This window comes from Neophocaena asiaeorientalis, unplaced genomic scaffold, assembly GCF_003031525.2.
Source record: "Neophocaena asiaeorientalis asiaeorientalis breed wild unplaced genomic scaffold, Neophocaena_asiaeorientalis_V1.1 scaffold152, whole genome shotgun sequence".
NCBI lineage: Eukaryota > Metazoa > Chordata > Mammalia > Artiodactyla > Phocoenidae > Neophocaena > Neophocaena asiaeorientalis.
In genome coordinates, this window is record NW_020185338.1 from 10,459,148 (window position 1) to 10,474,253 (window position 15,106).

Sequence of the window (15,106 nt, forward strand, 5' to 3'; positions counted from 1 at the left end):
CCAGGGGTAAGACAGGAATAAAGACGCAGACCTACTAGAGAATGGCCTTGAGGACACAGGGAGGGGGAAGGGTAAGCTGGGACAAAGTGAAAGTGGTAGTGTATATATGGACATATGTACACTACCAGGTGTGAAGTGGGTGGCTGGTGGGAAGCAGCCGCATAGCACAGGGAGATCAGCTCGGTGCTTTGTGACCAGCTGGAGGGGTGGGATAGGGAGTGTGGGAGGGAGGGAGATGCAAGAGGGAGGAGATATGGGGATATATGTGTATGTATGACTGATTCCCTTTGTTATAAGACAGAAGCTAACACACCATTTAAAGCAATTATACTCCAATGAAAAGGTTAATAAATAAATAAATAAGTTGAATCCAAGAGGTTCAAGTTATGACAGTGATGGGCATGGAGCTCATACACCTGGGTCCTCCATCTAGGAAGGAATTGTCTATCCAGCTGCTGGGCTTACTGTCAAGAGAAAAGCTTTAGCTATCAGTCCCTGGGATTGCCTCAGCTGCAGAGAATGGTCTCACCTAAGGACACCTATGTTAGGGTAGCTTAAATCTAACGACCAAAGAAGATGGGAGTATAGCTGTCTGGCCATTTTAGCGAAACAGGAAAACTCTAGGCCATATTTAGCTCCAGAGTTCTCTGTCAGGTCAGCCAACTTTTCCTGCTACCCCATCTTGCTTTGCTTTCATACCCTCCCTTCCATATCGGTAGATTCCAGGAGCTCTCCTCGATAAACATCCTGCACACTAAAAAAAGCAAAGAAAATTAAATGTAGGATTGTGTGAGATTTGAACAATAAAGTTAAGATGGAAGTAGGGTCTCTCCAGTACTGTAAATAAATTTGATGTATAAGTATTCATGTTACTCTGTTGAGTCTTTTCAGACTTCCCCTATAATTATGTATTTATACAAATGACTAATATCAACCCAGATGAGCCTACACCTAGGCAATCTAGATATAGGTACTCTGATCTTCACTTAACAAAGACTACCAAGAAACCCAAAAGCCTGGTAAAGAGTGAGACCCCACTTCAAACAGAACTTAGGAAGCCACGTCAAGGTATAATGACTTTGAACTTATTAACCTGTGTTGTGCAGGTAATTTAACTCACCCTGCTCAAGTTGCTCAATGGACCAGCAGCCTCAGTATCACCTGGGAGCTTGTTAGAAATGCAGAATCCTGGGGCTCACCCCAGATCTACTTAATCAGATTCTGCATTTTAACAAGACCCCCCAGATCGTTTATATATGCTCAATAAAGTTTGAGAAGCACCGTAGAGCACAACAGATCTAGAACCACAGGCCTTAAGATTGTGCAATGATCGTTTCCAGAATATAAAACAATTATGTATGAAATGTTTAAAGGGAAAAAAAAAAAAGATGGAATTACAAAAACAAGCAGGCAGACTTTTAAAGAAGCAAATAGAGCTTCTGGAATGGAAAAAATACAATTGTTTATAAATACTCAATAAACTGTCATAAAACAAATTAAACACAAGAATCTATCGTTTGTTGCTTCAGCTGACTCTTACGCATGGTAGTTTCTTCCTTTCCTATGTGTGATTTTTGACTGTAAGCACCTATTTGATTGATTTTTAAAATCTGGGCCTGCACTGGGGTTCTTTCCTCTGCAGAGGTTTGCATTTATTTCTGCCAGGAGTCCAGAGGTTCTACTAGTGTGGTCCCACTCCAGCTCTCATCCAGGTTCCCAGGCTTAATCCAGCAGTCTCAGGTTTACATCACTTCTCCACCTTCTCACTGACTTCTCACTGAGTCTAGTCTCCTGGCACCACTGATGTTGACAGCTGCCCCCAAGGGAACTGCACCCTCTGTAAGCACCCACCGTTTTGGTTTCAGCTGCTCGTTTGTTAGTTGTTTCATTTTCCTCTCTTGGGGATATGACATAAAATATGTTTTTTCAAAATATATCATTTAGTTCTTTCGTAGTAGAAACAAATTATCTAGTTCACCATACTGTGGAAAGCAGACTCTACTAAAGCTCTTCATTTATTAGCTATTAGGTTACATCACACACCAGTATGGCTGAACCAGTCTAGCAGCTCTTAGACACAAAGTATGCTCTGGCATGGACACTGGGGACCACAGAGATCTGATAGAAAGGTACTACAAAGACAGAGACCCATGTTAATCACTATCTTTTTGCCAATATCCTGTTCTAGGTATTATTTATTTGCAGAGAAGGCAAAATCTGGATATGGCTTTTCAGCTATTTCTAACTGAATCAAATATAAACTGACACCTTTCCTGAAAATATGTCAGATAAAACGAAAAGAAAAGGCTTACCTTCTGAATAGCTTTGGACTTAATTAAAGACACCCCTTTACTTCATGTACATGGTAGATGAACATTTACACACACACACACACACACACACACACACACACACACACACATACTCCTACAAGATAATAGAAGGTGACACCATCGTTCTCCATTTTATTAAAGATAAAAGATTTGGGATTTAGAATTGGAGTTAATATAAGTCCACTAAAGCTGGCTCTTGTCAAGTTCCTTAACATTATCCCCAAGTCTTGGTCATGCTAACTCTGAGGTTGAGGAATGCTCTGGTGGAACCTATCTCTAGCAGAATTCTGACCCACTGAATGGTCCTTCTTGGGGGAGGGAGTGTAGGGCAGGATAGTGGTTTCCATGGCAACCCTTGACTTACACAGCATCCAGCTTTGTCCCATTGAAAGCATGTCCTTGGATTGAAGTAAAGCCATTGTTGTATAGTTTCCTATAATCAACAGAGAGAGGAGAAATCAGTGACCTATAAGAGGTAGTGCTGGCCCTTCTCTGAGGGTTGCACTTCATTTCTTCAGTGCCAGAGATGTGCATGAAGGTTCTTAGGCCCTACAAGAAAACTTTACAATACGTCTTATTTGGGACATGGAATAGTGTTTTCCAGTTTGAATACGCATTCTCCAGACTTAGCTCCTAGAGCTTTAAGCTGTTTTCCAGAAGCATATTCACTTTAATGAACAAAGATTTGCAATCATTAAGGATTTTTTTAAAAATGTTCTACATATACTCAAAAAACTGGGGTTTCAGGAAATAGTTAACCCAATGTCAATAATAGAGGAATAAGTGCAGTTTCTCAAGATGAGCACTTTAAAAGACATTATTCATCTGAATGCATAGGTTTTATATTTTTCTCTTTAAAATGTTGTTTCACATTTATAGTCATATTTTTAATCCTCAGGGTGTATCATACATTAAATGCTTAATTAAATGGTTGAGGACTGAATCAAATTGAACTTCAAAAACAAATCTAAGAAAATAGATAGACCATGGCCTTTTGGGGAAGTTTTAATGTTTTAACTTGTTGCTATGTTTCTGCAACTAATTAATTCATACAGTGATTCCAAGGGCTGGACTGAAGCATTATCTCCTCTATTTCCTAGTCAGGTTATTGAGATATGGAGGCAGTTTGTCAAAGCCGCACTGATGCACAGCTGTCGGGAATCAGGATTTCTGAACTCAAAAGCAATTCTTCCCACCCACCAAAAGGACACATCCTTTCCGCTGGAAAAGGAGCTCCAGCCATGGGAACTCTGGTCTACACAGGGGTGCATGGGGGTTCCTGGGGGCTACTGGTATGGGATAAGAGAAGGCTTCCATGTCCACAATCAGGCACAGTGAGTGGCGATTGTAGGGGAACTCCGAAAACTACTGCAGTGCCTCCTGTGAACTCTGGTAACACAGTAAGAAGCACACAGGAGACTCCAAACTTGGAATTAGACCTGGCTCTGTCACTTCATAGTAGGTGACCCTGAGAACTTCTCAACCTCAATTTTATCCACAGTTTTCCTTGTCTGTAAAAATATGATAAAATAATACCTAATCAAAATGTTACTGGGAGGATAAAACAGCTATACATTTAACAAGTAAGGTGTGGACACTTATGAGACGACCATGTTAAAATGAATACCTTGCAAACTTGGATTTATCTTATGTAGTTGTGAAGAACTAGGAGGCAATCCTTGTTTGTTTTTTGTTTTGTTTAAAATAATTACACAATGAGTTTATTTCCTGCTACTAAGGTGTCCTGGGGGAGGACTGCAATGCACCGGGACACAAAACACAGAGGCTGAGAAAGCTCTATAGGTAAGTTAATTTTTTCTGAACTAGAGTTCATTAATGAAGATGTGTGAATTGTACATTTGGCATTTCTATTTTCCCAAACTTTGCTGAGAGGCCTGGACAATAAAAATGTTCTTTGTTGGAATTACATTTCAAAGATTAAATAAAACTCTTATTGGACAAGTAGGTCTCAAAAAGGGAAAATAGTGAAGAAAGAAAAACATAGTAAGGAAAGAAAGAACAAAGGGTTGCAAACTTTGATTGAAACTCTGTCCTACCAGGAATATAGGAACAAAGATTGCTGTTGGACACATACCCTTTCGCGTTTATAGTTTTTTGAGCATGAGCTTTAAAGAAGCCAGGACTTTTGCAGGTATGTAGAAATAATCATCTGAAAAGATAATGGACAAGCTATGCCATCCCCACCTCTAGATTTCAGGAAAGTTAAGATTCCCTCATTCAGAGGTTTATCAAATGCCTACTGGGCCCCATGCTGGGTGTGAAACAGCAGCTTTCACTTGAGAGGGCTGCTTGGGATATGGGTCCTTAGAAAAAGATGTCAAAATGTGGAGGTAACATTCTGCAAAGAAATTGAGACTGGTGTTTATATACAATGAGTGGGCACAATGGAAGGCTTTACAGAAGAGGTAAATGGCCTTGAGGTTTGGGGACTGAGCAGGCTAAACCCCAGTCTTTGCTGTGCTGTCAAATGAAAGGGTGGCTGAGGAGTCTCTTGTCTTATCAGGAGAGCTCTCCCCATTTTTCGAGAAGGATGAATTGAAATGCTCCACTGTGGATAGAGTCCCAGAGGTTGAGATACCTTCACAGGGTCAAGACTGCTTGACTTGGAATGCTTGGAAACTGCCTCTTCAAAGAGTCATGTGGAGGCCTGGATCAATTTTGCTGGGGCATAATTCATTCAGGTTTGCACACGATGAAGAACCCTTGGACTGTAGTGTGACTGGAGAAAGGGAGCTGGGTGACAATCTGGGCAAAACCCCCACCAGGCCTGAACCTGGGCAGTGGTACTGAAACTAGAGAGATGGGATCCTTTGGACATAGTCCCAACTTTACTTTGTAGCTAATTTGATGAGAGAGGGGAATTTTTACCGACTTGGAGAATTAACTTATCTTTTGTACCTCTATTAGATCTCCTTCATTAGAACAGTTTGTGAATTTCCCTGATGTAGCATTTCTTTTGAACAACTAAAGAGCAGAACCCATTCAAACTCTGGAAAAATGATGATGTAGAGCAGAACTATGTTTTCTATTCAATATCCCTTCATAGGAACTTAATAATAGTTTGTGACGACACAGTTGAAGTATGAGTGCAGAGTATGAAAAGCCCTTAGCATCACCATTTTCTAGCTCAGTGACCTTGGGAAAGTCACTTAAATTTGCTTTAACCCCAGGTTCTTCCTCTGTTCAATGGGGATACTAGAACCCAGACTATTATAAGGCCTGCAGGCCAAATCTGGCCCACTGGCTGTTTTTGTAAATAAAATTTTGTTGGAACATAGCTATGCTCATTAGTTTATATATTGTGGATGGCTGCTTTTGCCCTGAAATAGCAGAGTTGAACAGTTGCCACAAAGGCCATGTGGTCTGTAAAATCTGAATAAAGTGTGCTGACCACTTCTGTAAGGGAATATGCTCGTCTTGTTACCTAAACCACTTCGTCACCTGTAGAGCACCACACCATGAGTCACTACTCTTATTTAACTATGTGAAACCCTCGGTAGACCATAGAGCACATACTATATGGTAGTACGGTTCTTGGATGGCCTGTGGAAATAGTACAGCGGCCCAAATAAATATTTCATTGTTGGCAGGAGTGGAACTGGCAATACTCACAGTGTCAAGGTTTCATTGCACAGGCCCTGAAAAGCATTCGCAGGGATCGAAGTCATGTAGGGGTTGTCTGTAATTTCACTGCAGGAGAGGAACAAAAACACCTGGTGAAAAAAATGCTTTCTGGGCTTCCCTGGTGTCTCAGTGGTTAAGAATCCGCCTGCCATTGCAGGGGACACGGGTTCAAGCCCTGGTCCGGGAAGATCCCATATGCCGCGGAGCAGCTAAGCCCGTGCACCACAACTGCTGAGCCTGCGCTCTAGAGCCCGCGAGCCACAACTGCTGAAGCCCACATGCCTAGAGCCCATGCTCCGCAACAAGAGAAGCCACCGCACTGAGAAGCCCGCGCACCGCAGTGAAGAGTAGCCCCCGCTCGCCGCAACTAGAGAGCCTGTGTGCAGCAACAAAGACCCAATGCAGCCAAAAATAAATTTAAAAAAAAATGCTTTCCTTCTGGAACTGGGCTCTTGCTGCACATATGTCCTTAAATAAATAACCTGACACAATTCAGTTTTATCTTATTTCTTTTTAGGTGTCATTGACACTTCTTAGCTGTTGGTGGCTCAGAGGTCCGGTGAGGTGGTGAGAGATGTCCTAGGTGGACATATACTCAGAGCCCCGCATATGCAGTGAGCAAGTGAGTTTGGGTGTGGGCTGAGGTTCCTGACAATCCCCATGTGCAAGGGGAGCAGGTGGGTCTCAGAGATTTCTCATGAATCTCTGACTAATACTTGGTCCAGAGCTACTCGTTTTCTCAGCGTGTGGAGCCCCTAAAAAGGGTTGCTAGAATGGGATCAATTGATTTCATTTCATGAGTATTACTGAAGTGCCCTCCACTTGCAAGACATATACTCCTAGAGAACATTTCTATGCCAGTCTAGTTGCTGGAAGACGGCCTGTATTTTGAACTGAGCTCTTCTGCAGCAAAGAAGCATGGGCATTTTTTCTAACAAAATCCCAAGAGTTTGGATCCTATCATTCTACATTTTGCTGATTCTGTAGTTCAAACTCAGTCTGTAATTCTCTCTGCATATGTCCTTTCACTTCTAAACAACTAGTAAGATACTTAACTGTGTCATAGGTTTTGGAAAAGAGCACTATGGCCCCAATCAGAAGTCACAGGAAATAGTTTGAGCACCACTCACAACTGCTCCTTGGGACTCTCCTCAGACAAAATCCCTTAGGTTTTCTATTCCTCCATTTCCTCATTTGTTTAGTGGAAAAATTGTAACTTCCTCTTATGTCTCATAAGGTGGTTGAGAGGAGCAAATATGATAACACATGGAAGAGTGAAAAGCTATGAAAAACTATGTGAAAAATAAAGTATCATCATTATCATCAAATTCCTTCTATTCAAACAATCCCAGCAGCAAAAATATGCCATAGTGTCTCCCATTAAAAACAAAAAAAAAACCCAGAAAACCCTTTTCTCCGTATTCAATATGCTCCAACTACTGAGGCATTTTCTGCTTCTTTTTTGTAGTAAAACTTCCCTAAAGGGTTTGTTATGGTCACTCTCTCTAATTCCCCCTTCTGGTTCTTTCTTGAGCCCACTCCAACCAGACTTCTCCACCCCCAGAACCCCACTGGAAGCATTCTCTTCAGAATCACCGATGCCCCGTGTTACTAAACCCAATGGCCACTTCTCAGTCCTTGCCTTACTTCATCCATCAGTGCATTTGTCACAGCTGATCACTGCTTCCCCCTTGAAACAACTGCTTCACTTGGTTTCAACCAACCCCTCTGGCTGCAGCCCAGTTCTTGCCAGTGGCAAGTAAAATATTGCCAAATATTTCATATGTGCACACTTACAGTATGAAGAATACATCAGTGGAATAAACTTTGGTCAGGTCTGGGAATACTCTAAGTCCAGTGTTGAAAATGCCACTAAAGTACATGAAAAAGAAGAACAAAAGAACAGAAAGAAGGTAAGAAAATCGACACATAAGAAGTAGAATAATGTAATAGCTAAAAGTATGTGCTCTGAAGTCAGACTAGGATCAAATCCTAAGTCCTTCATTAATTATCTGAGAGACCATGGCAAGTTCTAATCCTTGGATGAAATGGTGCTCCCTGAAGGTACAAGAATCTAACCCAGTCCCCCAGTGTCAATACATCTTTTCTGTTTAGAAGAACCTGGGGATTGTTTGAACCAAGTGGGATTCCTAGAAATAGGAATTCAGGTTTCTTTTCTTGTGTGTGTGTGTGTGTGTGTGTGAGATTTCCTTGTTTTAACTGGAGGACATTATGCGTGTGTTGGGGGGAAGAGAGGGTAGAATAAGGAAAGGATGGGACAGGAAGACAATATAATCACCCAACTCCAAGCCAGGCATCTTCTTTCGAACTCTACGTTATATTGTGTTCATTATTTTACCAAGAATGGTATTCCCATGGTAGTCACTTGAGAATACCATGGCAGCAGTACCATAAAACTATGTCCAGATAAGGGAGGAAATCCGTCAAAGACAATATCTTCACTCTCCAAAGCTGTGTCATCAGGGCAAAATGTCAAGATTAAAACGTGCATTGACAGCATGAATACAAAAACTCTCAAACTCTGGATGCCTCTCAGACTTAGTTGGTTTAACATTTCTTGCAGCTACTAGAACATAGGTAGTGGATTTAGTGATTTTTTTGAGAGCTTCGGTATGACGTGGTGAGAACTTGTAACTACCAGTAAATCTTTAAAGAAAGTCTTCCAGTAGAGAAAATTCTAGTCCCATTGCTCTACCATCTAAGGCAAATTCTGACCTGACTCCTTCTAGAGAGGAAGACATATGATTTGAAGAGGAAGCAGAGCCTGAGGTCTCAAGAAAGCAAATGGGACATTCTAAATAACAAAGGAGAGATGTAAGATTCCATGAGGTATATTTGAAAAACAGTAAAAAAAAAAAACTAGTTCAATTGCAACAGCTGTTCATGTGGAAGAGTGGGGTGGGGAGACCCAGAGTTAAGTGGGGACCATATCAAAAAGGGCTGGAAATGCCATATTAGGGACTTGGACCAAGACCTGTCTATTTTTCAAAACCCCGAACAAGTCCATCTCCTTCTGGATGTCTCCTCTAATTACCTGCACCCCCAGATAATGTATGTACCTCTTATTTGTCACTTACCATTGTTCTCCTAGGGGAGGAACTTTTCAATCCCATATATAATATGTTCTTTAACTAGATTGTAAGTTTCTTGAAGGCAAGGACAATGTTTTTTTATCCTACATGTTCCCCACTGAGCCCTGCACATAGCAGGGGACCATCATATCAAAGAGTTACTGATGGATTGGAACTCAAAGTCCACACAGGAGCAATTGCTTTGTGCTATAAGTTTTTATTACTCCCCAGATACTCTTTCAGCCACATTTCTCATCCATATCCTCTTCTGTTCTCCTGGCATCTCCCACCCCTACCTCTTCAATACTGAACTATTTTTCATTCCCCAAACAAGGCATGTGGTTCCACACCTTTGTATCTTTATCATGCTATCCTATCCGCTTGTATTTCTCTTCTACCCCTCCCCCTCCTTTTCCTGGATAAACTCTATTCATCCTTAAAGACTAATTTCATAAAATACATTTGGATATATACTTTTATTTAAAAATCCCTAGATGGAAATGAACTAATATGTTAATAGTGATTATTTCTGAGTATTGGGATTAAGGTTGGCTTTTTTTCTTCATAATGTTTTTGTGTTCTAATTTTTTACAACGCATGTGAGCAAGAAAGAAGGGAAGAAAGGAAGGTACCCAGAAGACCTGAGGCCATACACACACATCCACTGAACACACTTCCTTGAGTACCTAGGCAGTAGGTGCTAAGCAGTAAAGATACAACAAAGAACAAAAATGTTGCGGTCCCTGCTATCATTGAGGTTACAGTTAGCTCACAAGGTGTCACCAAAGCAAAGCAGTAAGTGCTGTCCCTTCCATTTTTGTCCCCCTAGCTCTAAGAGATTAGGTTTTACCCTTTTTTGTTTTCTGTTTGTTTTTGTGTAACAGTCACTCTAATATTGTGATACCTATTTCCTAACAAAATTGACCAGTGGGCTTTCAGAGGTTTTTGTTTTGTTTTGTTATATTCTTTTAAAGACCATATATACATGATGGCATTTTCTCCCTCATGTCTCTTGGGGCAGGTCTCTTATCCCAGCATTATGTGTTGACTTTTGAATAGGTTTTTAAAATGTGGATCATTTCACCTGTTACCTTGCCTCATGGGAAAAGGTGGGGAGTAAGTCACAGGATGTGATTTGCTCCAGGCCACACACCACTAAAATGGCTCACATCATCCTAGGGATATTCCTACATTATAATTGTCTTAAAAAAAAAAACGGTAGGAAGGGACAGGAGTTAATACTTACAGGAACTTTAGAAGGGGGAGCTCTTTCAGGGCGCCGCGGTCTATGTAAGTTAAGCTTCTGGTATTCCGAATCTCTCTGTAAAAGTACAGGAAACATATTCACTGTAATATATCCCTTTCTGTTCTTATGAAAGATAAAACATAAATCAGGTTTAACAAATGTTCCTGAGATGAATACACATTTACATGGTGCCCCAGGGACTTCTCCCAGGAGCCAGTCCCATCCACAACAAGCTACTTTTTGGCTCCTTTCAGGGACACGATGGCTGTTCAGCTCTCATCACTGGCTTAGTTTCAATCCATTTAAATTTTGGGGTGACCTTTCTCTTACCTACAGTCTCAGAGCCTTTTTACCTTTTAGATTTGAATAGAAAAGAAAAATCTCTCCAATGGTTTGTTGAGGGAAGATAACTTTATTAACAACAGCAAGTAACCTGGCCCTGGAGTGGGAGTCTGAGTGGATTATATAATGGCTTACAGCAAGAAAATAAGGTCAGTGAGGCTCCTCTGTCAATTGCTATTTCAGAGGCAGTAGAAGTAGTGAGTATTAAGAGTTCACTTGGGTTTATTTTTCTATATCAGTAATTGAAAACTCTTGAGCACATGTGACATCATATATGTCTATAACTTATCTACTTAGGTTTATATACATGCTAATCAAAATGCACAGTTAGCATTAGTGAAATTAGTATCTGTTTAGAAAAAGGCTCTCATTGGTAGAATTAAATGTATTCAACATGTGTAGATTGGTTAAAAGAGTTTAAAGGCCCTCCCTAGGCTTATGTGAAGAGGGTAGGAAAACTTAGTAAGACTTATAGTCTATCCCCTTCTGAATGGCACGTAAGGCTTGATTCCTAAAGGAACCTGCACCTAGTGGTTGCTGGTAACAACTAGAAGGCTGAGAATCTGGCCTCTGGGATTTTTTAAACAGTTTTACTGAATGAGAATTTCCATTAACTTCATGCGTTGTGATTAGATACAATTAGATGATGTTTAGTAAACTTACAGAATTGTAAAATCAATTATCATCACAATCCAGTTTTAGAATATTTCTATCAATGACAAAAAATAATCATATGCACATTTGCAATTAATTCCCACGCCCTGCCTCTTGCCTAGGAACCACTGATCTCCTTTCTACCTCTAAATTTGCCTTATGTGGACAATTCATATAAATGGAATCATAAATATGTAGTCTTGTGCGTCTGGCTTCTTTCACTTAACAGAGTGTTTGTGAGGTTCATCCACGTGTAGCATGTATCAGTAATTTGCTCCCTTTTATTACTGAAGAGTTGGATGGACCTGAGATCAAATCTTGGCTCTGCCACTTCTGGCTACATGACCTTGGACAAGTTACCTGACCTCTTTAAGCCATAGTTTCCTCATCTGTAAAATAGGGACAATAATAGTGCCTCTTTCATAAGACTCTTATGAGAGTCAAATAATGTCTATAAGGGGTTTGACATGTGTCTTAGCTTATGGTGAAGGCTCTATAGGTGATAGTTTTATTATTGTTATTCTCCTGAGTGGAATGAAAGCTGGAGCAGACATTGGAGACTTGGGGTTGGAGGTAATGCAATGTTTGCAAAATTTTAAAAACATAAACCAAACGAACAAAAAACCCCCACTAGGTTTTGCATTTGACAAAGGACAGTGGATATGAAACAGACCTTGGAAAAGAGAGAGTGGCATTAACTCTGAGAACAGAAACCATCTCCCACTTCCCCCACCTCAGCTTACTGTCTATTATTAGCATAACCTTCCTGGTCCCTTGTCTTCATTAGCATAACTTTTGCCCAGGAAAATAACTTTATTATTAATTTTGGGAACTTCTTGAAAGACCCATCAATGCTTCAACAGTTTATATCCCCAAACTCTTAGAAACCCTCACTTCAAAATCTTTGCCTTGTTGTGTCCACTAATCCTAAACTATCATATCACGATCTTTATCCAACCAAGGCCCTGCATAGAAAGACCCACTTTAAACTAGATGGTTTAAATTTTGCTCTGGCTTGAAACTAAAAGCCCTGCATCCCTGAAACTCCCTCTATCCTGGGTAAACTAGGACCATTGGCTACCCCACTGCACACTCTCATAGCAATCAATCCCACCTTGCCCCTCTAAGACTACCAGACTCTGTTGAGATGCTCTGTGTGGTGAGCAGTAAACTCCTTGCCAGAGCTTTCCATTTGGAGAGGACGGTTCAAACGTCTGTCAATCAAACGTAAACTAGTTAGAAGAGTTTGACAACTGAGCGTGGTTTGCAGTCTGGAAAATTTCTCCATGAGTGACTATTGTTGAACAAGTGAACTTGAGCGAGCAGCCCAAGAGAATGTCACAATAAAAGAGTGTAGCCTGGCTGAATCAACTTTAGGGATAGAGAATGAAAGGGAAATGAACCACAGCTGTTGGTTACAGCTGATTAAATGAGGCTGGCAACCAACATGGTAGCTGTAAGAGAAGAAAGAGGTGAGAGAGGCTACAGGCAGAGAGAGGGAGACACAAAAGAGGAGATGGATTTTTCAGGGAAAATGTATGAGTGAAAGAAAGGGGAAAGATGGACAAGAGATACCACAAGAAAACACCAGGCAAAAGAAGCCACCTTCTGAGGTAAGTGGTTAACACTTGTTTGCAAATGACTTTTAAACTATCTCTGCTGAGAGAAAGATAAATACTGTATGAAATCATTTATACGTGGAATCTAAAAGTGCCAAACTCAGAGAAACAGAGAGTAGAGTGGTGGTTACCAGGGACTGGGGTGGGAGTGTGGGCAGGGGACTGGGGAGATATTGGTTAAAGTGTACAAGCTTCCAGTTATAAGATTAGCAAATTCTGAGAATCTGATGTACAGCATGGTGATTATAGCTAATAATATTGTATCATATCACTGAAAGTTGCTACAAGAGATCTTAAATGTTCTCACCACAAAAAAGAAACGGTAATTATGTAACAGGACAGAGGTGTTAGCTCATGCAATGGTGGGAATCATCTTGCAGTATATGAGTATACTAAATCAACACATTGTATACCTTAAACTTACACAATGTTGTATGTCAATTACATCTCAATAAATCTAGAAAAATAAAATCTCTGCTGAAACAAAGAAGGGGAGTGGGGCATGGACTGCCAGTAGTTTAGCTGAATGGAGACCGATGTCAGAATTGAATGCAGCTGGTATAGCTGTTGCAAAAAAAGCAATGGAGGTGTAGAGGTAAGTACCAGAAACCTCTGATAAGAAGGAGGAAATAGGAGTCCAAACTGGAATGAGTTCCAAGAATGCCTGGGAGGGTGAATTTGAATCACACAATTCTGAGTAAAGCAATTATGGCTCAAGTGTGCAGGAGGCCAGATACGCTGCCAGGAAGCTGGGGACACCGAGAGAAAGAAAACCTATATGCAACTGCAGCACAGTGGGTTGGAATAGGGATATCCTGCAGGGTGAGTTTGAACTAGAGCTGAAGATCCCAGTGCCTCTGGATCAGGAGCCTGGTTCCCCGAGTGACTGCATGGAGGAAGGCTACCCTGCCCACCTGCTCATCTAGCCAGTACTGTCTCATAAAGAAGAAATAAACTTGTTACCTTAGGGTTTACACATTTTTATTTTTGTCTATTTCTTACAGTAATTAGCCTACCCAAACTCATACAATAAGCATCAATAAATTCTTAAAATACAGAGCACACTGTTAATAGTGGTCATCTCTGGGAGAAAGGTTGGGAGGCTAGGAATGTGTGAATTTCACTTTTTATTTTATCTTGTTCAAATGAGGAAAAAAATATAATAAAAGCCATGCAAAAGAAAACCCCAAATTAAAAAAATAGCAATACGTATCCTATATAAAAAATTTTAATATGCCGTGCCAAAGAGTCTGCTTAAATCTCCAAGTATGCTCTTCCACGGAGTGGGGCGATTTAGCTGTGTCAGGGAAATACTTGAGGGTCTTGAAGCTTACTGAATAGAAAAAAGCCCAGCCTTGGAAAATTATAAGGTGAAAAGGGATTGGGTATATTTATTACTCAGAACAGTTCTACCAGTGAGGGAATAGAACTGATTTTAGAGAAACAGGTAACATCATCCTTATTTTAGAGACAAAACAATGCAGACGCTTAGAAAGGTTAAGTGACTGATCTGTTACACAGTTAGAGGCAACTCTGGGCCTTAAATTAGGAATTCTAACTCCAAATACAGTTTTTTTTTTAATGATGTTTAAAGGAGATCATTGACCAGAGCTCAAATATAAATACTCATTATTGCTTAATTTCCCTTCATTGGATTTCAAATAAATGGACACTTAGATGAAAAGTCTAATGATGCCCAGCGTGCAGTGTTTTCGCAAGACAGCAGACTGATAATTTGGCACACATTAGGTTCATTTAATCATACATCTAGATTCTGGATTTTTTTCTTCTGAGAAATATTTGTTAATAAGAGCCAAAAATAGAGAAATTGGTTTATTTAAAACAACTGGCATTGTGGCAGGTAGTTAGTACCCAGTCTAAACCGAAAGAACAGGGAAATCAGCAAGGTGAGAGAAGGGAGTTCTCAGGTTGGGGAGGGAGCAGACAAAAAGGGGGGAATGAAGGCTTAAACCCTCCTATGAAGGAACTTTCCAACTACTGATTTTCTTCCATTGTCCTGTCACCCCTCCCACCTCAATTATTCAATAGGCATTAGTCCTGGCATTTGACTGTGATCCTCAGCCTTAGAGATATTTGCCCACATACCCTAAACATCTCCAGTCCATGAATGAAAAGCACGCCAAACTGGGAAAGAATTGAGGGCGATAATAAAGT

The 15,106-nt window shown here is 40.6% G+C and overlaps 1 protein-coding gene across 3 annotated transcripts in view; it reads right to left on the reverse strand.

Annotated features, from left to right (window-relative positions):
• TSHR (thyroid stimulating hormone receptor) overlaps positions 1-15,106 on the reverse strand; it is a 161,869-nt gene that overhangs the window by 39,308 nt on the left and 107,455 nt on the right. For 2 of the 3 annotated variants that reach the window (XM_024736320.1, XM_024736323.1), the window contains exons 4-7: positions 10,317-10,391; positions 7,776-7,850; positions 5,967-6,044; positions 2,698-2,766 (exon numbers count right to left, since the gene is read on the reverse strand). In XM_024736320.1, coding sequence (XP_024592088.1) covers positions 2,698-2,766; positions 5,967-6,044; positions 7,776-7,850; positions 10,317-10,391 — 297 coding nt within the window. The remainder of the gene's footprint in view (positions 1-2,697; positions 2,767-5,966; positions 6,045-7,775; positions 7,851-10,316; positions 10,392-15,106) is intronic. The other variant, XM_024736321.1, reaches the window with a different exon arrangement.